The following is a 23,213-nucleotide window of genomic DNA, read 5'->3' on the forward strand; positions in this document are numbered from 1 at the left end:
ATAGCACTTATGCAACAGATTAAGCTTTCATTAGAGGCTGGTATACACCTAGAGACCCTAAACATATTCCCACAAAATGCACTGTGAGTATTGCTATGTTTAGGCCAAGTAGATCAGGTACTTCCTCCAAACTGCTCGACTTACAGTTTTACGCTGGTGGGAAACATCAGGCTTACTGCATCACCTGGCTGGTACGGCACAGGACACGCACAGCAGGGCTTAAGCCACCAGACCCCATCCTACGGGCACACTACACGAAGTGCCGGAAACATTCAAGAGAAGACGGAGACACACATCAGCCCTAAGGACAAAGAGCTTTTCCTTCATCTTGCAACTTTTGCTTCCTACAGCAAAAAACTAACACAGAAGGAGTAGGGGCCAGCCCAAGCTGCCGGAGACAAGTGTGAGCATCAGCCGCTGGGAGGGCAGCCAGGCAGGGGCTGCCCAGCAGGCACCGGCCATGTGAAGCCCTCGGGGCCACGGCAGCCACAGACCCCGTTCCCGTTCCGCCTCCGAGGCGCTCGGAGACCCGCAGGAGACCCCTCTCCCTCCCCGGTGTCTCTATCGCTCCGCGCTCGGCCGCTTCCCCCGCCTCCTACCGCCGCCACCACCACTGCTACCCCGACTCTCGCGGCCGCCCTCACCACCGCAGCCGCTTCTCAGAGCGACGCCGCTCCCGGGAAACGACCCGCGGGCCCGCAGGCCTGTCCCTCTTCCCCGGGAAACTGCCCTCTCCTCTCCCCCGACCCCGCTAAACCCCCCCCTCCCCGCCGCGCCGCGCTTTCTCTCAGCCCTGGGGCGGGAGAGGGCTGCAGGGCTGGGTCGGCTGCGGGCCACCGGGCTGATAAGGGTACGGAGGGCTGGGAGCTGAGAACGGGGTACAGAGACCACGGCGCTCCGCCGGCCGGGGCTACCCCACCACCCTGTTCATCCCCTCCCCTTCCCTGCCCTCCCCTCGCCCCCCTCCCCTTCCTTCCCTCTTCTCCTCCCCTCCCTCCCTCTCGCCCCCCCGTCACTCACTCCCGGGCCGCCCGGCACCGGCCCCGGCCCCGCCCCCTTACGGCGCGCGCGTGTGTAGCTGTTTTGCAATCCCGCCCCCTCTGCCCCTCCCGGCCCCGCCCCGGCCCCGCCCCGGCTCCGCCCCCTCCGCGACGTCGCGCGCCGCCAATGGGCGGGCGGCCCGGCAGTCACGTGACGTCGCGGGTTTATGTAACGCGGCGGGGCGAGGGCGCGCGGCGGAGCGGTTTGAAAGCGGGGCAGTGCCGGGCGCGCGCCGCCGCCGCCTTCTCACCGCGGGGCAGGCGGGGGGGAACGCGGCCCCGGGTAGCGCGCGCAGAGGCGCGCACGTGACCCCCTGCTCTCTCTTCCCCCCGCGGCCCCCCCCCCCCTCTCCCGCCCGCCCGCGAGGCTGTCTCGCTTCCTCCTCCTCTTCCTCCCCGCGCCGCCAGTGCCTCAGCGCCGTGCGCCGAGCTCAGGTCGGCGGCTGAAGCGGGAGCGCCACACCCCCCTTGCCGGAGCCGGGCAGCCGATGGCGTTCTCTCCCGTGGCCGTCGCCTCGGAGCTGTCGCCGGAGCCGAGTGGCAGCGGGAGCCTGGGCGAGGAAGCGGATGGAGAGCGGGAACGGCTGCCGCGGCTGGGCGAGAGGCTGGTGCCCAGCAGCCGCCTGAAGGAAGTGGTGGGCGCGTCCTTGGCGTCGCTGTGCCTCGGACCCCTCGCCGGACCTCAGCGCCTCGGGACCCTCGTGGACTGCCTGGTGCTGAACTACCGCCTGCGGCAGGGGCTGGGCTGGAGCCGGGACCGCGGGGACGCGGCGGAGGGCGGGGGTGCGTCCGAGGGGCCGCTGCGCTGCTGCGGCTGCGGCAGGTTCCTCGGCGAGCCGGTCACCGTCCCGTGCGGGCACACCTACTGCCGCCGCTGTCTCCGGAGGGAGCTGCGGACTCGCTGCCGCCGGTGCCGGGACTGGCTGCTGCCGGCGGGGGGCACCAGCACGGCCGCTGCCCCGCTGCGGACCAGCGTCGTCCTCAGCCAGCTGGCGGAGAAGTGGTTCCCGGGCGAGTGCGAGAGGGCGAGGACCGGCAGCCGGCTGGAGGAGCTGCTGGACCAGGGCCGCTTCCGAGAGGCGCTGGGCGCCGCCTGCCAGGCTCTGCGAGCAGGTAAGGCTTGCGGGGAGCCGCCTCTTCTTCCGCCGGGTCCCGGACCGCCGACCCCCGCCTCGCTCCCCGCCCTTGTCCCGTAGGAGCGGGACCCGCTGCTAGCGAAGCGCGGCGGGCTCGGGGGGCTGAAAATGTGGCGGAGCGGGTGGGAGTGCGTTTTCTTCCCGCCCTTCGGCCCCTCGTCCCTCCTGCCGAGGCCGTCAGCGGTCGAAACGGACCGATAACGAACATCGGAAGTTTTCTCGGAGTTTGCTGAGAGGATTCAAAGATCCTGTAGTCTGGTGGAACGGAGGGATGGGTTACGGGACGCATAGATGTTCGGAGCTCAGACGAGCGGCAAGCCTGGTAGTGGGAAACACTTCAGAGTCATTGGAGGAGCGGACAACGTGGGCTTGTCCATGTGTGTTTTCCCTCCACATGCTTTCCTGGAACTTGTTTACGGCAGAGTTTGCTGGGTTTGTTTTGTTTCGCATTTAGTAATCGCTGTTCAGGGACAGAAGTTCTCTTGCTGTATTTAACCTTGTTTCCAGAGACCTATTTTCACAGTCTTAAGTGTCACCAAGACAATTCCCAGCAGGCTGGGCCCAGTTGCGTAAGCAGAGAGGCATGGAGGGGGACAGGTTGTGTAATGGCAGTGACATCATAGGTGGGTGTGGTTGAAGTTTTATAATACGCTGTCCTGAGGGTTCAAAGACGGGAGGTAGGAGTACGGGTTTAGACTGTCCTGTACCCAGAACAAGCAGGACACCCAGTACCATGAAAACTTGAGATACAGTCAGCTTTTCGGAGTTCGGTCTTTGTGAAGGCAGCGAAATTAGTGTGATCGATATACCTAGGTGGATCCAGTGACACATTCCTTTGTTGTTTTTGTTCTGCTAGGGTTTTTAACACCAGGTGACCTGTGGGGTTCCGATTTTGTTTGTGCCATTTTATTTCTGTCCAGAAATTTAGGAATTAATATTTTTACAGATTTAAGTGTACTACATCTGTACAGTTATCTCAGTGGAGGGGAGAAAAAAAGCTTGCATAAGTCTTACCCTTACAAGCTGTTCTGGGGAGATAGGTTAACTCTAGTTCAAGAACAAACTGATTTCATTGTAGGTGAGATTAAATCTCACATACATTTTGTATGCCTTTTCACAACCTGATTTAAAGAAGTACTGTTGTGGCCTTCAGCTCTATGGTTTTGCTAGGGTGTTTCCCAAATACAGGAAACGTGGAATAGATGTGACCTGGGAACGTCAATGATCTGTTTTAAATCTTGTAAGAAGCAGATTTGTTTTTAATATTTGTGTTCTGAAGGACAGCCTTGACTTGTGTAAGTCACAAAGAAATGTAAGTTAAAACTCTGTCCCTCGGGGTACAAACTGGTGAATCCAATATCAATCACAAATGTTTGCAGAGGTCCTGTTGAGAAAATAATTTTGCAGACTTTAGTTAATCTTTCTTACACAGAACTAGTAATACCATGTAGATACCTGTGGGGAAAGAATTTTGATTCCTTTTATTGTGAAGCTGCATCTTCAATTTTGGCTTGAGAATAGCTACCAGCTGTGCTGCTTATCCACAATTTTATGATTCAAACTTAGTACCTGTGCTAGAAGTGCAGTTTACAATCCTTTGTTCCACTGTTTCCTGTGTCTGAAGTCTTGAGAACTATCAATATTCTAAGTATAGTCTAAGCATTCTGGTGAAGATACTGAATAACTTAATGATACAGAATGTCCATGTACTTAGATGTCTGTTTAGAGCTGTGAGCTCGCAACTACAAATTGATCAGGCCAGTAGAGAACTGATTAATAGCTGCTGGTACACTTTCTTCCTCCAGAACATGAACTCTTGAAAACACTAAAGGTGGAAAAGAATGTAGCATAAGAAATGTATTTATGTGTAAAATCATTCATGTTCTGTTTCAGTGTTTCATCACTGATAATTCATTTCTGTTTCTTTTTAATGCAGATAGTTTAAAATGTGATAAGCACAAATCTTGTGTCCTAACTAAGGCATTGGAACTACATTTTTACTCAAATTACAGCTTTTTATAACTTTCTTACATTGCTTGAAACATCTGAAAGGGAAAATATTTGCTGTGGTGTAAAAGTGATTTATGAAAAACATGAGGAATGTTAACATTCATATGGTTAATATATTCCTTGCAGGGAGTGAAATGAAATAGTTTACTTAAAGAGGTCTGTTGGATTAAAATCCAAATATGGCTTGTCTTTAATCAACTCTCCTAGAACACACAGCTAATAGGCTTGAGTTTGGTCTGAATCACAGACTGGTTCCTGCTGGTATGGGCCTCAGGAGTTCTGTTGACCAATCAATCTCCTGTTCAGAGCAGAATAAACACTGAGTTTGAAGCAGTTTGCTTAAGGTTTTATCCAGCTGGATCATGAAAACCTACAAGGATGAAGATTCCACAGCCCCTCTGGGCAACCTGCTCAAAGGCTGATTATCCTCATAGTGAAAATTTTTCTTGTTGTTTCAAGCCAGAACAGACCTTATTTCTGTTTATAACCATTGCCTCGTTTTTCACCTGTGCACTTCAGCAAACTGTCTTCCAGGTAGCCTCCTCTTGCATTCTGGGGGGCTGTTAAGTTCTCCCAAGTCCTTCAGGAATTCTTTTCCACTAAACAAACCCAGTTCTCTCGTCCGCTCCTCAAAGCTTCTATGTTCCAACTCTGGAGCATTGGAGTGACCCTATAGTACTGTATTAATAAGTACTGTGTCCTAAAGTTTATCTGCATAGTGGTTGTCACTTGTCTTATTTGGAAGAATTCTGTATAATTTTAAGAATCATATAAAAAGTGTGCAGGGTCAGAGCTACTGCATTAATTAGTATGTGTATCCTGACAGTGGCCAGGAGCAGAGGCTTTGGAAGTAGCATAAAAAAAGAACTCAATGAGTGGGTTTTTGTGTGCACATCTTTATGTAATTTGCTATTAATGTAATAATAACTTCCACAGGTCTGTCATGAAAAAGTACGTGGTGTCTTTATATTAAAATGATCTGTCTTTGGGAATGCTTGAAGTGAGATTTCTGTGTTTACAATATAGTGAGTTACTGAAATTGATTCAAGTACAAATCATTTCTGCACTGTTCTTTGGTTTAGGGATTTGAAATAGCTTTGTATCCTCTGTTTAGGTGGCAATCATCAAAATATATGCTGAAACATTGCAAAAGTATGTGTTTACACAAAGCCTAGAACTTAAATTATGGTTACAAAACTGGACATATAAATTTGTCTTTTGGTCTTGCAAATATTTAGACCAAATTTGTTATATGTATTTGATCACTCACTGGCAGTGCTCGTGTTCTGCAGCAAGGCTGGAGTCCCAGTTATACTCCTTGGTATAGCACTTTGCTTTGTACCAGTTTAGTTGGAACCATGCTTTTCTTTTTGAAAAAGAAATTAACAAATTGTCCACCTACTTGAACTCAAAATTTTGTCTTCAAACTACCCCTTAGCCTTCCCTCAGAAAACAAAGCTCCTTGTGTCACTTTCTACACTTGAAAGATGAGCTCCCTGTGCTTACGTGCACACAAAGAAATGCTCTTAATGCTACTACTGAAGAAAATAATTTAGTCCTAGCTCTGCTGGACTACAGGCCAGTTGTTTTTTTTTTTTTTCCTGTTGTATTTGACTGTCTGAAGAATTTGATCTGAGCTCCCATCTTACTAGGCTACAGCAGTCACAAAACAAAGCCTCAGGAAAATAGGCTTCAGGCTTCTGCTGCTTGTGGAATTATATGTTTAGGTTAGACAAAGACAATTTTAATACAAACATTTTATTCTGTCTGAAATAAAAACCAAACAAGCAAGGTTTGGGAATACTTGTGTTTGAAGGGAAACTGTCAACTCCAAAGACAAGTCAGAAAGACTCTTCAGTTTCAGCTGTGAAATCTTTTGTCAGTTTTGATGTTCTTAACTCGTTCTCTTCCATTAAGGTTTTTTTAATATGTAGCATTGTGGATCTAAATACACAGCAATATATTGGAATACATGGAAACATTGACCAGTCTGGCTTTTAAATGTCACACAAACTAGTGTTGGAAATTTTTAAAATTTAAACTAGACATTTAGAATAGGCTGAGATAGAATAGTGAATTGAAATTATCCCTTCTTAAGAAAATCTTGTTGAAACAAACTTGAAGAACTATTTTAGTATTGTCTACAGTAGACCAGCATGTGACTTATTCAGTGAAAAACACAGGTGTATTAATAAAAGGCATATCAGTCATAGAATGGGTAGGGTTGGAAGGGATCTTAAAGATCATCAAGATCCAACACCCCTGAGCCCCCCTGCATGGGCCCACTAGACCAGGTTGCCCAAGGCCTCATCCAGCCTGGCCTTGAATACCACCACAGAGGGGGCATCAACAACCTCCCTAGGCAACCTATTCCAGCATCTTACTATCCTCATGGTGAAGAATTTCTTCCTGATAACAAACTGAATTCTACCCTCTTGCAGTTTAAAACCATTACCCCCTGTCCCATCGCTGCCCTCTCTGGTGAAAAGCCCCATCCCACTTTTCCTTTAGCCCATTCAGGTACTGTAAGGCTGCTATAAGGTTTCCCCAGAGCCTTCTCTTCTCTAGGCTCAATATTCCAACTCTCTCAGCCTGTCTTTGTAGAAGTGCTCCAGCCCTTCGGTCACCTTTGTGGCTCTTCTCAGGACTCTCTGGGATTTTTCCCAAGCAACAACTACAGTTGTGTTACTAAAACCTTGGTTATAGCAGCATGGAGGTGGGTGTGCTTCCCATTTAGAAGTTGCTTTATTAGATGTGCAAAGTGCTGTGCATTGGACAGGAGAACTTGTCTTTAAATAACACATATTAATGTTTTCTCATTGCAGAAGTTTCACTAGTACAACCCCCTACACCAGGGCTGCCAGCTGGTAAAGGCTTTCTGGTGTTGGCTGTCTCTTTCCAGACCTCAATGATAAAGCCTATTGCTGGTATTTACCAGATGGTGTCATTGGGAAAATGGCATCTCCAGCCATAATTGGAAGGGTTGGACATTATAAAAATAAATGGCAGTCTAAAGAAAAACTCAAACATTTGAAAACAAGCTTCATAATAGTTACGTATTTTAAATAAGTGTACTGAACACCCAGAGTTCTGTTGTTTTGAATTGGTTGTACTGCAAATATTTACTTACTCTTCAGTTTTTGTTGCCACAGTGATAAATGAGCGATACTTTATTCTGTCAGCCTCAGTGTTGGAGATCATTTCAAATGTATGTTTTTGCTGCTGCAAGATAGAGTAGAAGGTATGAAATTTGGTACTTGATTTGAAACATATGAGCCTGAAATTACTGCTACTTTTATTACCCAAACGTTTGGGAGTGCAGGAGGATATACTCCATTAATATTGAAAGTATGGTACAAAAAAGTGCAGTTATGATGTATTACTGTGAAGGCAAATCTAATTTAAAATTACAAATTTCTGAATTATTAAAGAATGTTTCTTAATTTTTGTCTTCAGATTCTGGTGACTTGATGCTAAGAATTTACAGAGCTGAGTCATATGTTGGCCTCCAAGAATATAAAACAGCCATAGAAGATCTAAATTTTGTAATTTCTAAAATGCCAAATTGGCCAGAGGTAAGCTGAACTCTTGTTTTTTTCAAAATCTGTGTCTGTATGTAAAAATCAATGAATTCTAAATTATACTTGCATCAAGAACCTAGGTCAGCTTCTGTAAATGTTATCTTGTAAGACATGCAAAATGCTAAAATGTATCCTAAAATAGATACTTGTATGACCTAAGCAGGTGATGAGTACGATGGGTTAGAGTTGACTGACCAGTTGACTTGGTGCTGTTAATTTAACTTCATGAAAAACTTGAGGTGTTTTTGGTTTGTGTCACAGAGAGAGATGGTATCTTTGGACAAAGGGTTAAGTGCAGTAGAACTGACTTCTTGGGAAATATGAAGTGCCTTTGTGCTGTCTGTAGTTACTTGTTATTATTTTATTTCTTTATAACAACATTTTTAAGTGTTGACTTAAGAAAAATTATTAAATACTTTGAAGTTTAACTTCAGCTTAGTGTTATTTGACTGGATGGTTTGGTAAAATTGTGTTGCCATCTTTAGTGTCTTGAAAGCAGAACTTCTGAGGTCTGTATGTTTGGTATGTTGATGTAACTGAGCTAGAAGATTTCTTATGCTACGTACAAGTTAGTCCTTTTAAAAGCTCTGCCCTTCCCTAAAGTTTTCATGCATGCTTCCTATTTCCCAAAGTTAGCGTGTTTTAAGCATTATCTCATCACTGAGTCTATCACGTCACCTGTCAGGACTAGAATTCTTGGCTATATGTTAAGTCAACATTTCTTTCACATTTTTTGAATTATATTGGTAAAACAGTTTGCTATATAAATAGGAAAACACAGGTTTTTTTTTTTTCCCAAGTGCTACAAGAGTAAAAAAAAAATTAGCACAAGCAGTAAATTATTGTGCAATAGTACTGGCTGAAAAAAAAACTATGAAATGCATTTGCGGCCTTTTTAGTGGCTCCTATACTTGGAGCTGGGATAGTTTCAGAAGTGACCTGTAGCCACTGGGGTATGGGGTTCTGTTTATTTGTTAATTTTTATTAAGAGGATACTTCACTGTTTTAGCTTGGAAGGTTTTTCTTTGAAAAGCCCAAAGAAACTCAGTGGGAATGGAGCTCTGCAAATAGTGCAGACAGCTGGGGGGTCAATTGCCTTCAGAACTGTAAAATACTGCATATTGCAGCACTGTCTAAACTCTGAGCACAGCAGGAACAGAAAGATCTTCCCACACAAGGCAAGATAACTACTGCTGTCTTGGCCTCTCCTGTGTTCAGTAGTCCCATGGCTACAGCAAATTCAGAGAGCATTCTCCTTTTTACCTCTCAGCATTGGTAATACTGTCTACTTTTCTCTACGTTTGGAAGGAAACCACATTTCACTTATATGAGACTGGGTTGATGGATTCCTCTAACAATTCTAACCTCTGTAGGAAAACACTGCCTGTAAGAGGAAAATTAGCCTAGTTCCCTTCTTCAGGATGCATCTTAATGAAACTGCCTAAATCCATCAATGATGATGCATGTCCTCATCTGACAGCCTTGTTTAACAGACTCTGCTGTAAATTCTGGCAGTTGTTCAGTAGAAACTGCATTCTGGGGTGGTTTTTTTGTTTTGTTTCTTTTAAATTCTGCTTTCTGGTCCATTATTCAAAAATCTTATAGCTAGTTGTTGTTTCTCTAACTTTTGTTAGATACCTTGATTTTATCTACTTTGTGTTTATATTGCAGCAGATGAAACTTTGAAAAATTGAGAAGTTGGATTAGGGACTTCATAGTTTCAGTATCATATAGGTAGGTTCAGCAAAAGTCAGTTGTCATGTCTGCCTTTTGCTGTTTTCAACGAAGGAAAAAAAAAAAAGATTCCCGCCTCCCCATCTGCTCTCTACTAGTGTTTAAGAATAGAATATGGTTGGAAGAAACAACTCGAAGTGTGCTGTTTTCTGTTAAGAATATAGATAAAAATGTCTGTAAGGAAAGGATGAATGTGTAGGTTGGTTTGTAGTTACCTTACAGGCTGGAACCATAGGCTTTTAATGAAGTAGAGGGGGAAAAAGGATAGGATATTGTATGTAATAATTTGCTTTGCATGTCCCTCTTCTCTAAAGGCTCACAGAAAGGGAAAATTCAGGGCTTTTGTGAATTCATCACTGGTCAGGTTTTTTACCCTTTGGATAAGCCAAAACAAATTAACTGGAATGCGACTAACACCAGGCTATCCCATGACTTTTCAGCAAGGGGTGTATGCCAGACAAGGCATATAGGTAGGCCACCATATGCACAGCTGAAGTTTGTTAAAGAGCTACATCTGTTTTGTCATGGAGGGTTCTAATTCTAACTCTGTTATACCTGTAGGATGAGTACTGCAGCTCTACATACTCTCTAAAAATATCCTTGTGGTATCTTTTCCAGGTCTACTTCCGGAAAGGAAAAGTGCTGCAGGACTCTGGCTTTGTAGGTGATGCCTTACAACTGTTTCTACAGTGCTTAGCCCTTGATGAGGACTTTCTTCCAGCCAAGCTAGAAGTAGAAAAGGTAATTGTGTTTTGAAACTGGATTATTGACTATGACTGGATTCCTTTAAAATGCTCCCATTATGGTAGACTTCAAGCAGCTAAAAACCTTCAATACTTACAGTAAGGCTCAGGTGGCAGGTTAGTTCCTTCCAAAATTTTTCATACTATGTAGAAGAGAGAGTCTTCATGTGCAAGTTTTAGATACACCTTTCGAAGTACATATAGTTTTGAAGTTACTAAATGAAAATCGAAAAAACTACAAAGAAGGCAGCAAGTTAAATATTCTTAGCTGAACACTTTTGTGCTCACAGTTCGACAGTTTTTCTTTGATAATAAAAATTTAAATGGAAAGAGCTGCATGATATTGAAATGATAATGTCTCTGAAGAACTCACTTGCAATAGAAAAGATTCCTGAACAATTTCTTTTTAGTAATATAGGTATGTAGGATTAGGCTTGTTCTCAACTGTTCTTTCTCAGTTACCGTTTAAATAAAGCTCCACTGATGAGAATAACTTAGTACAGATGAAAATTTTTTCTTGGTATGTAGTTTTACAATAAAGCTGTGTGTAGATCCTTTTTCATCATTATGAACATTTAGCTCTTCATTTTCTAGACACTCTGTGATGTCCTTTCACCAGAGAAGTTGAGAGAGAGTCTGAAGGAGTGTGCTTGGAATTTGCCACATATTCGAAATAAAGCTTTTATTCTTGGCTCTGAGGTGACGGAGTCTTACTGCAATTTACAGCTTTGTCCTGAGCAGGTAACAGTAACTATAGGATAATTTTTATCTTTGGTTGATATACAAACATTAGGCATACTTTCCAGCCTAAATGCTGATACTTTTTTTCCAGTTTAGCCAATTACAGAAAAGAATTGTAGTTTGGGAGTGATGTATTTTCATTCAGAGTGATAGACTCCTTGTTCCAGAGAACAACTTATTAGAAGGTACTGAAGTTTGGAATTAGTGAGTTCAAAGTGAAGAGGAATATTTTTTTTTCTTTTGTTTAAAGCAGATGAAGATTTTGAAATGGGTAATGCTAAGCAAATTTGAGTACTGTCTTGAATTTCCAAAATCCTTTAGTTAACTAATGAACTAATAGTAGGTATCAGTTTGGCTCGTGTATCTTTGCGTGTTGACATCTTATATACTTAGATTTGTGTTACTCTTTAAAGTAAAGTTCAGTTCATCTTACTGTTTCAGAGTTTAGAAGGATCAGAGGTACTGGAGCGTGTCAGTGGAAGCTTAAATCGTGCACAGTCTGCCCATGCTCTTAATTCAACAGAAGACCTCACCAAGGAAAATGGCTTAAAGAGGGTGTCTTCTGAACCCCTCCTCTCTAGCCAAGAAAAAGGCGTTTTGTTGAAAAGAAAGCTTTCCTTTTCAGAACAGGATACAGTTGTATGTGAAGATGGAAGAAGCAAACACAAAAAGCAAGGAGGTAAACAGCCATTTAGGTAGAAGTTTGAAGTGTTTACTGTCTTGTGCATTTCTCTGAATGAATATTTCATCTTGCTTCTCCTTAGAATGTGCAAAAAGGGACATGACACTGGCTTTTGGAACAATTCCAGGGGATTTGATTGATGTATCTGATTTTGAGTGCTCTCTATGTATGAGGTAAGATTTTCTCTTTGATTTCTGTTACAGATGCTCTACCACATAACTGGTACACATACAGACAGAGGTACTTATAGGTGTGACGAGTTCTGGTATCAGTCAGTAATTTTCAGTTGTCTTCTGTCCCTGGAGTTCAGTACTGATTTAACTGTTACCTGCTATAGTGCTATATAATACAGCATTATTTTAATCAAGCTGCACTGGAAATTAAACTTGTGTAACCTAAAAGAGACAGATTTTTTTGTGGTTAAATGTTAGGGGGAGTTTCAGTCCATAAAACTATTAAACTTCTTATTTTGGGGAAGACTACTGCTTATAAATATTGCCTGTGAACTTCATACTTGTCTAGGAGATACAGATACTTCAGACTCTTAGTCTGCTTGAATGTGGTTGGGTAACTGAAAGCTCCTATTGAGTCATCTTGGATTTTCAGAATTAATATCTTAAGACAGAGTGATACTAAATGGTCAGTAGCCATGTCACTGCTATTAAAACAACTTAGTTTCCCCCAAAATCATTTAAATTTGCCTGTTCTGACTTGCTTTGTAGTGACACCGAAATCTTTTCTTCTTCATATGCTGGGATAAATATTTGGGTATTAATAATGTTGAAATGTGTCCAGATTCATCAGAAAATGCAGAAAAATGAGTGGTGCAGTGGTAAATGGAAGCAAACTTCAGTATAGAGGGAAGAAGTGAATAAGGACTGTCTGCCAGTCTTAAAAATTAGAGGTTGATCTCTGACTCCTTTAGCAAAACACATGCTTGCCATTGTACCTAACATCCAATACATTTCTTTCAGGCTATTCTTTGAGCCAGTGACAACCCCCTGTGGACATACTTTCTGCAAAGGTTGTTTGGAACGGTGTTTAGACCACGCTCCTCAGTGTCCCCTCTGTAAGGAGAGTTTGAAAGAGGTACTGTTTCTCAGCAGAGCTGACAAATACAAATACTGTATCACTTTAAATGCTATTCCACTTCAACTCAACACCTTGAATTCGGTGGGGTTATGGATTGCTGCTAGAAAGGAAAAGTTTGAGACATGCTTTGTCAATACCAGTTGATTAGGTTTGCCTCAGGCTCTTGAGGGTTTTATGTTTCTGTGGCCATCTACTTTATTGGTGTAACTGAATCCTGAGTATTTGTAAACTTTGATAATGATTCAGTTAAACCTCTAATTTCTGTGCACTTTACTTGTATGTATGTATGGCTGTAAAACCTGAAAAATCAATTCTGTGTTTGGTAAGCACAGAAATAGAAACTGTATTAGACACTAGGCTTGTCAGACACTATTTTGCTAGATTAATGTTAGGTGTTAAGTAATGTAGCATAAGCATTTTAGAACTGTAGTTTGCATGGATTTAAATCTAATTTGACATGTTTAATATGGAATTGTTTTAAATAAAAGCTGCATTTTCTCATACCTTTTGATCATACATGTGAAAAGAAGTATTAATATATTTAATTGCTTACAGTACCTTGCAAGCAGAAAATACAGCATCACAGAATTGTTGGAGGAGTTAATAATGAAATATTTGTCTGATGAATTATATGAGAGAAGAAGAATTCATGCTGAAGAAACTGCTGAACACTCAAAGTAAGCTTGCTGTCTTTTATCTAGAAAGCTTGAGAGATTAGTATGGAAATCCTTTTTAGAAATATTATCATTTTTGTGATTATTAATAATGGTGTATTATGGATGCAAGAAGAGTATACAGCTATTTATATGGTTTCTTAACTGGAACTAAAAAAAATCATGGTAGCAATACAAGGCTTCTCAGTTGTCCACAAAATACAGCTGCCCTTCTACTACTTTTTCTGCGTGCATTGTTATGGAGCTTGAGTTTTAGCTTTGCTGCTGTTAATGGAATTGTCCTCTTGAGCTGTCTGCAGAATCCCTTTGAGTTTCTTTCAAAGCAGTCCATGATAGACATTAATTGTAGGTTGGTGATCACTGTAGGTGCTAATGCATAGCTAAAAAACTACAACTCATGACACGTGGCTAACAGAATCCATACATTAGAACTGTATTTCACAGTCTGGAAGGTATACCTGGGAATCTTTTAATGCTAACTGGTTTGTAGCAAGTATCAACTGTACATACTTGAGAAATAGCATGAAAAAAAATTTTTTTCCAACTAAGCCTGCTGAGGCATATTTCAAGTAAAAATTAACACCTTAATTGCATCTTGTGATATCGAGTCCATTATTGAAAATTGTCTAAATGGTGATCTAGCTACTATGTAGTTACAGCTGCATCTTTTTAGTTCCAGGAAAACTGTGTCTCTGAGGGCATATGATGGCTTTTATGGATCAAACTAAAACAAAAAGGGGAAAAAATAACACCCCTGTTCCCAAAGAAAGTGCTCCACTGATGGGATACTAACTAGATAAATAGGCACTTAAGTATAAACAACAAACAAAGCTTTACTGTCTACCATGTATTCAAATCTGTGAATACTCATTGTTACTACTATTTATAAGAGCTACATGTACATTATATATATCATATATATGTATATATATGTTATTACAATATATATGTTATTACAAATTAAAGTTACTAAATTTTGGAAAGATTTCTTTAGGACCTAAAATATAGAAAACGTACTGAAAAAAATTGTCTTGTTCAGTGATTAGATATTTAAGCCACACTTTTCTCTTGATCTTTTCTTGAAGCTTGACCAAGAATGTTCCCATATTTGTTTGCACTATGGCATATCCTACTGTGCCTTGCCCTCTACACGTGTTTGAGCCAAGATACCGACTAATGATTCGCAGAAGTATGGAAACTGGGACTAAGCAGTTTGGGATGTGCATAAGTGATTCTCAGAACGGGTAGGTTTACGTCCTAATTCTAAGCTTCTTATCTGTTTTTGCTTTTTTTTAAATCTAAAAAGCATCCATTCAGCAGTGGATGGACTGTCAATTGCAGTATTGACAAGGTCTCTTTTCTAGTTTTGCAGATTATGGATGCATGCTGCAAATTAGGAACGTTCATTTTCTACCTGACGGACGGTCTGTTGTTGATACAGTTGGTGGAAAGAGATTTAGAGTTTTACAGAGAGGGATGAAAGATGGTTATTGCACTGCAGACATCGAATATTTGGAAGATGTTAAGGTATTCATAGTGCTGCCTAAATACTATTACTAGTATTAATATCTCAATATTTTTTTTTCTTGATTTGTTTTTGAGAGCTCTGTTTCAAATTTTTAGGTCCTTAGACCACTGGAAAATTCAGTGCCAGCATGTCAAGCAAGGGAAGCTAGCTTATTTTTTCATTATAAAGCAACTAAGAAACAATGTGCTTTTTGTTTGAACAATAGTTTGAAACTGTAACTTTTAAAAATATCACAGGACTTTTATTACTCAGTCATTAGCAATCATGGTTTAGGAGAATGCAAGAAGTCTATCTAAATGTAGTTGAAATTGAGCATTTCATTTTGGTTTAAGCACCTTAGTGATTGTCTTTCTCTTAACGATATTTTCGTAATATTTCTCCTATAGGTTTCTGATGAAGAAGAACTAAAGAAACTGAGAGAGCTTCACAATTTTGTTTACAATCAGGCCTGCAGTTGGTTCCAAAACCTAAGAAACAAATTTCGCACTCAAATTCTTCAGCACTTTGGGCCAATGCCTGACAGGGAGGAAAATATACAGGTGAGACATCATTTAGTATCAAATATTAGGTGTTTGTTTCTAAAAATAGAAACCCTGTTAACAACTGCTAAACAATTAAAAAAAAAAAAACAAAAACAAAAACCACCTTACTTTGGAGACGGTAAGGCTTGCATCTTGTTTCTCTTAAAATGGGTGACAAAAGACAATTTTATCACGGACAGTTTTTGCAGGAAAGTATGATATGCTGCTGTCAAGATAAACTGAGAACACTTTCAAACTTCTGATATGTGTAAAGCTGTTAGTATTCATATGGTATAAAACCCATTTTCTTCCCTGTGAAGTGCAGGCAGTAGTCTTTGGCAAAGAGGTAATCACACCACTTTCTTTTTGAGCTAGTGCCATACACTGTTGCAGCTATTAGGATCTGACAAATGTTTCTTAAGAAACAAGCTGCAACAATCTATTTTGATCATTATTAGAAACACTTAATGAGGTCCTGAGAGAGAGGAGGCTAGAGAAATGTAACACTTAAAAATATGTAAAATTTGGTTTAAAGGTGGAATTATATATGAAGTGGGATCTTATGGGAGCTTGTCCCTCACCCATCTGCTGCATTTATGAGACACTAACTGATTAAGGAGGATTGTAAATGTTGTGGAGGTCAGTGCATGAATACAGAAGTTATTTTAGAACAATTTATTAAAAAACAGATTTAAAACAATTTGTTAAAGATGAGGAGTAAGTGTGAAAAACCCAAGTAGCTATCGGGGCAGTAATACTGTGGGTGAGTACCTGAGATTCCTAATAGGACATAAATGTGTCAACTGTGTGATACAGATGGAAGGGAGGAAATACCATCCTGGAGTATACCACTACTAGTAATATATTTGCAAGTAATTTGAGTTAACTGGTCTTCTCTGCTGTGATAAACCTCTGCTGAGGAGTATTATGTCCATTTCTAGACATGGCTCCTAAGACTTGGTGTAGAGAACTGAGTAAAGTACAGGAAAAATCTACATAGTATGTTGTACCAACTTGGTAGAAACTGGTGAAAGTCCTGCTCTGTCCAGGAGGGAATGAGAAGGGAGTGGAATTGTAAGGTGATAGAGGATTCCTTCAGACAACAGAGACAATGGTAATGAAAAATGTTAGCAAGAATATCCAAGCTTCAAGAATAGCATGGCTTGGATTAAGTTATTAGTAGGTGACTGTCCTTGGTGAATGTCCTTAGCCATCTTTTCCCAAGGAAATCTGAGCTTCTGTTACCTTTTTTTAAATAATTGCTATATCAAGCATAGTTTAAGTGTACTTTGACAGCTCAGCTAGGGAGGGATCAGAAAGATGGCTTCAGTATGCTTCTTATGTCATGGGTCCAGAATTTGCCTGTTTGCATCAAACTTTACCTGTTCTTTGTTGTTGATGACTTGGTCTCTTTATGTCTCTACATTCATCAGCTGTACTAAATTGGTTATAAGTAACCAACTTACCTTTTCTTTTTAGGCAATGCCCAATGGTCCTGCTTGGTGTTGGTGGCTTCTAGCTGTTCTTCCAGTAGACCCCAGATATCAGCTGTCAGTTCTCTCCAAGATGTCTTTAAAAGACCGTCTGATAAAAATCCAACATATACTCACATATTTTTCTAGAGAGCAGTCCAAGTGACTGACCGCCTGGGGCTTCCTGAAAAGTTGCCCTGTTCTGGTTGTAGTAGCAGCTGGAATTTTTGCTGCCTTTGCACATCTAGCACTGGTTTGAGAAGTGTAATGAAACTGCTTTTGTCTCTCCTCCCCACCCTCTGATGAACCGTGGGGTTCTTTGAATGCACGCTTTCTTCAACTAGGAGAGAAGACCACTGATGATTGCACCAAGTCAATCCAGCTAAATATGTTTTTTCATGTTACCTACATTACGATTTGCACTATGTAGAAGAGAACATTTTTAAGACTTGATAATTTTAGCCACTGACTTTTTAAAGCTGTGGGAAGTACAGGACTTAAGGCTGACAGTCCAAGTTTACAACACTGAGGAGGTATTAAGTTTTGCAGATAAGTTTGCCTCATACAACTGTTCTTTTGCTGTTTGCACAAATATTTGAAATATAGTATTGAATGTCACTGTTGGATATTACTACTCATGTTGAATTATCTTGACCATGAATATGGCAGATTTTTAAGTTATCTTGTAAATGTATGCATCACAAAGCAGGTGACATTGTGAACTGTTTGCTGAACTGTGAGAGCCAATTTTAAGAAACAAATGCAAAAAAAAGGTACTTCTGTCTAAAATACTTAAACTGTGAATATGGTTTACATACCTAGGCCTGTACATGTTAAAGAGGAAACTGAAAATTAAATGCTAGTACCAGTTATGTTTCTTACTGGGCTTTTCAGGCTGGCTGTTCTTCCAGAGCACACACTTAGTTTATAGAACTTAGAAGAAGAAATCTTAAGAGTGTGTGCACATATGTGTGTGTTGGGGATTGTGTATCCAGGATTTAAAAGCTTAAAGTTTTATTTGAACTTTTTAAGTTGGTAAAAATGTGAGTTCTATGCCTTATCCATAACAGTAGAGCACATTGCAGTGGCAAGGTTAGCATCATGCTGCCAATAGGTACTTTTTGTAATTAAAGGTTTGCATATTTGTGAATATGTCTGATACTGGCTTTCTTGTATTGTAAATCATTTGTAAAATATTTCTTAAATCTTGCTTTTGCTAATATATTTAATTTTCAATAAAGCAAAAAGTTTGTAATATTTTAAACTATCAAACTAAAAATCACTTATTTTCCATGTTGTTATATTCTGGTATCCTAGGTAAATCCAGAAACTATTTAACCTGCATCTAGCTTTTGGGCACTTCATGGCATCAGTGGTATGTACATAATCTGTTTCTGATTACAGTACCTGTCTCAGACTGATTATTGGTCAGACAAGTGTTTTGCTAGTGCCCTGCTTTTGTATCTACGTTTAAATCGAGGTGGTATCAGGTATGAAATTTGCAACCTTTGAAGTTGTGGAAAACTGTTCTTGTGAAACATATTTCACAGGCTTGTTAATCAGATGCTGTGTCCTGGTTCTCTTCTGGAGTTTTAGGCTTGAGATGTTTCAAGCAACCTAAAATATACTGGATCCCTTTAATGTGGGCTTCTATCTAGGGTATATTCCCCCTTTATCATATGAATTAAGTCCTGGATTAACATTTAGAAAGCTTAATTTGCATAATAAGAGAAGAAGGGAGATTCTCTGTTTCTCCACTCCAGTATGTTACAGCCTTAGAAACTTAATCCTTGTGTCACCATAATCGTTCCTAAGAATGCAGGGGACAGGATTTCTTTTTTCCCCTTAACAGTGAAAAGTCCCTTGAAAAACCCAAATTCTCTAGTGGTAATTCTGAACAACAGCACAAGGGAGACTTACAGCCTAAGCCACTGCTTGCTTGAAATTATCAGTGGAGGGACAGTTCCCAGAGAAAATGGTTGAAACTTTGGCTTTGAGCAGGTCTTCAAGAGCTGCACAGTCAACAGCTGCAGCCTGCAGCTGACCAAGTGCTGCCTTCAGTAGTGTCCGTGGCTGTTTACTACTGGATTTCTACTGGGAGGAAGGTTGGTCCAGTTTAGTGAGAAGACATAACACCTATTGAAGGATTATGGGTATCCATGTCACTTGGTATCACATTAAAATCTGTTCACCATCCTCTCATGTGCTTTTCTGCAACAACAACAAAAAGCTGTGAAATAAGAGTTCAGAGATTTGAGCCTTGATGTTGGTAGTGATAAACTTTCCCAAATGCTAATGACTGCAACTGCTTTTACAAGCAAAGGCAAATAGAAGGATTTCACCATGGATTTACAACCACAGTTTCACTGGTGGCAGTACAAGTGATGTAGCTCAAATGCCAGCAGAAAGACCTGTGAGGGTGTGGCAGGCTCTAGGACAAAAAGTTTTGAATGCTAGAAAGAAATAAGTTGGTAAAGAAGTTTTTGTACTTCTAGATGAGGGGTTTTGTTTGGCAAGATGAAATAATGACCCATATTGTACATAACTTTTAGAGCAGACTGAATATAAATCAGTCTGGGAAGCTGGCTGGTTCACTAGATGCCTCAGTGTGTTACAAAAAGCAAATGATGCAATGGGAAACTAGGGACAGGGAGCTGTGCTGTATTAAGACAAATACAGTCACTGTCCAATCCAAACAAATTCTTGAGAACTTGGAACCTTAAATTACTTACTTATATCATCTGTTTGTGTGAGTGTTTGTTCCTTGTGCTCAACAGCTTCCTGGTCTGTCAGCTAGAAATGTTTTTCTTTAGATCAGCACAGAGCTAAACAAGGTGCTTGGGGCACTGGGCCTGGTTCTCCTTGATGCTGCTGTAAGATGGGGTGGTTGCTTTGGGGGTTTCTTTTTCTTTTCTTTTTTTTTTTTTTTTTTTCCTTCCCCTCTTGTGTCAAACCTTAACTTATTTGTGACCTAGGGCTACCTGTCTGGGCTGCCACAGCCTGTGTGGGTTTATCAGACATTTTAGCCTATTGCCCTCTGCTGGTTGAAATCGTGGTATCTGTGTTCCTGTTAGAGGACAACCTGTTCTGTAGAAAGTTCTTGTCCTTGAAAAGGCATGAACTCGATGCTTCATCTTCTCAAGCATGTGTTGAGCTTTTGGCAACTTGTTTGCTCTATTTTTTTATCAAGCTATCCTCCTGCTGGTGGTGAGATCTTTTATCAGGAGGAGGGAGAGAGAAAAGCTGTTATAGTAAAATCTTTTACCGAGTCCATGCAACTACATCTTAATTACTTCTTCAGGAAGTCTTGAATTTTACCATCTATGGGGAACAACAAATCTGTCTACTCTAAGTCTGAGATCTTCTTTACACACAGCATGCTTCTCGGGAATTAAGTCTTTCAGAAAGCTCCCAGTCTGGTTGAACTGAGGTTTTACAGTCATCATTTCCATGTTGAAGAAATACAACAGGATCTGTCTAGGGCCTGCTGTGAGGCTCCTGGGGCAGAATACCAAAGCTCTAGAGGCAGTGGCAGCATTGCTGTGGTACAACCCTTGTTGCAGTTAATTAAGGAAACTGAAACAGTGCAGGGTGGGGGTTGGGAGAGAATGGGAAATTAAGATCTTCCCTTCCTACAAATCTCTACATGCCTGTGGGGGTAAAGAGGTCTAAGAAATAAGGGAAAAGTTAAGTTTTGTCCCTCTCTCCCTGGGAGAGGGAATTAAATTTCTTATGACCTGGGTGACTGTTCTGACCTGTAGAGCACATATTATGATGGATAAACATGCTCTGAGATCTCGCTGGACTTTGTGAATCCTGATGAAGCCTCAGTGAGAAAGAGGCAGTTCTGCCCTGTCAGGATCTAAAAGGCCTCTGCAAAAACCCAAGAGCAGCCGCTGAGGTGGTGTTAGGTCCCTCAATCAAGAGCCACTGCACAGCTACTCTGAGGAGTTCTGAATGCACACAGTTGGATCTGAAATAGAACAGGAATTTGGGAACTGAGGCTGCAAGGCTGTTCTAGAGGTACTTAAGCTCTGCAGGAAGTTGAGGGTTTCTGGTTTGATTTGTTTCATCTTCTATGAAACTTTAAAGTTCTCCCGTTTTATATACCTTTTAGCAGGTTTTGGTTGTTCAAAAACCTTCACCCCTTATTTTTGTCTCAGTATAGAAACTGAGCAATAGTGCAAACTTTTAGAAGCTTTGAACAGGCAATTGTGATCTGAAAATGTGTATGATGTGCCTACTGCAATGTCATCCAAATACAGTGCCAACAGCCACCTCTGACTTTCTCTCAAAACATGGCTCAAGGTTTCCAGCACTATTTCACAATGAAGTTGGATCGCTAAAGAAATTACCAGGGTGGTGAGTAAAGGTTCAAGTGCCCACTCCAGTGAGGGATAAGTCATGACTTTTCTTGGGGTAGGAATTACTTTAATAACTTTCAAAAAGAAAGGCTTCAAAAAGAGGACGGGCCTTAATGCCACACCTAAGAGGTCTCGATCACATCTCTTAGGCTTTCAATTTGCTTTTTACAGATCTCCACAGGCAGAGGATATTAAAACCACACCTTTTGTGTTCTGGATTGGTGCTTTAACCTTTGAACTGAGGGTGGAGGACAAATCAGTGGGAGGCATGATGGGGTCTCATTATTACAGAATGGGTTTGGGTTGGCTTTTGGAAATGTCATTAAAGCTTCACCAGTACCTGAAGGAGTATGTAGGATGTAAACCAGTCCTGCCCTCAGCATTTCCTTCTGCAAAGTCTAAATAGGTCCTTGCCAGTATTTTTACATACACTGTTTATCAGGTACCTTGGCTAATTAGGATGTGATGTAATCATTGTCCCAGGTTTGACAGCGGGTGCTTAAAATTATTTTCATTACAGATATTCCAATTAAATTTAAAAAATGCAAATCAAATTCAGTAACTCCTCTATATAGGAGTTTTTGTGAAGATAAAAGCACTTCTATGTAAGAATTTGTAGAGATAATTTTGTTTTAATTGGACAGAAAAAGCAAATGCTTACAACAGCAATTTCTGGCCGAAGGAATTCTCAGGATATTGCATCAACATGATAGTTGGAATGCTGATCCAAGAAGCATGGTGGAATGATTTTGGCTGGATTCCAGCTGCCCACCAATCTGGTCTCATTGCCCTCCTCAGCAGGGGTAGAGGGGAAATAAGACTGAACTTGTGGATCAAAACAAAGGCAGTTTACTTTTGTGTGTGACCTTTACTTTTGCTTTATTAAAGATATGTTCTCTGCTCCTCAGCAGCAGGCGATGGGCAGCCACTTCCCAGGCAGCAGGGCTTCAGTCTGTGTGTTCTCCAAAGGACAAACAATGTTGGTAATGAATGCCCCCCCCTCCTTCCCTCCAGCTTTTGTTGTTGTGCAGGTGTCATGGTACAGAGTGTCCCTTTGATCAGTTTGGATCCAGCTGTCCTGGCCTACCCCAAGCCTATTGGGAAGGGAGTGGGGGAAGAACCTTGGTGCCATGCACCGTGCAGCAGTAGCCACAACACCCGTGTGTTATCAACACCTTCCTTGCTGCCAACACAAAGCACAGCACTCTACAGGCTGCTCTGTGAAGGAGCTCTATCTCAGCCAGAGACAGTACAGGAAATATTTTCATTTCACAGGAAAACTTTGGGAAAGAACTTCCAGCTAATTACTTATACGCAGCACTTCAGTCCTTAAGGCACTTCTATCAAGTCCTTGCAGATATGATAATTTTTGCAGGTTTCATCTTCTGATCATAACAACACATTGCTAAATGAATGCAAGCTGCTGTGTGTTAGTACTTCTTTGCAAGGCAACTGCTCAAGCAAGGGTTTGCTTCCAGTTCAGTACATGCAGCACACAAAAAAACCCGAACAACCCACCCAGTCCAAAAGCTAAAGAATGACCATCTCTATGGCAACCAAAGTACTCAGCATGCTCCTGCTCAATGTAAGTTGGCACAACTTTCCAGATGAAGTCAGTATAATTGGGCTGTAAGTAGTTTGAGAAAAGTAACCAGAGGCTCTACAGAAAATTCCAGGTGTAATACTCAAAAATTATTAACAAGTAATGGTTCATAGGGGAAGACTGGATAGCAATACAACCCAGCAATGTGGGTAGAAAGACAAATAGCTGGCTGCAGTTGTCTGTCTCACCATGGTGCTAGGGTAGTAGGGACTAATAAGCTTGTCAGGTCACTTACCCATCAGAGCTGACACCCAGTGTAGTGTTGGATATAGAGGAGACTAGGAAATGACAC

The 23,213-nt window shown here is 41.5% G+C and overlaps 1 protein-coding gene across 2 annotated transcripts; it reads left to right on the forward strand.

The window, feature by feature from the left end:
- Positions 1-1,275: 1,275 nt before the first annotated feature.
- LONRF1 (LON peptidase N-terminal domain and ring finger 1) lies at positions 1,276-18,233 on the forward strand. 2 transcript variants are annotated; one of them, XM_071743473.1, is made up of 12 exons: positions 1,276-2,153; positions 7,643-7,761; positions 10,120-10,242; positions 10,839-10,985; positions 11,427-11,664; positions 11,750-11,840; positions 12,642-12,756; positions 13,315-13,436; positions 14,519-14,677; positions 14,798-14,960; positions 15,348-15,500; positions 16,962-18,233. In XM_071743473.1, exons 1-12 carry the CDS (start codon positions 1,529-1,531, stop codon positions 17,118-17,120), a joined length of 2,214 nt encoding a protein of 737 aa, XP_071599574.1. In that variant the 5' UTR covers positions 1,276-1,528; the 3' UTR covers positions 17,121-18,233. The 2 variants fall into 2 exon arrangements, with proteins under 2 accessions (XP_071599574.1, XP_071599576.1); XM_071743475.1 differs by lacking the exon at positions 10,839-10,985 and having other exon boundaries at positions 1,393-2,153.
- Positions 18,234-23,213: the final 4,980 nt, after the last annotated feature.

The sequence above is a fragment of the Heliangelus exortis genome, chromosome 4 (genome assembly GCF_036169615.1).
Source record: "Heliangelus exortis chromosome 4, bHelExo1.hap1, whole genome shotgun sequence".
Taxonomy (NCBI): domain Eukaryota; kingdom Metazoa; phylum Chordata; class Aves; order Apodiformes; family Trochilidae; genus Heliangelus; species Heliangelus exortis.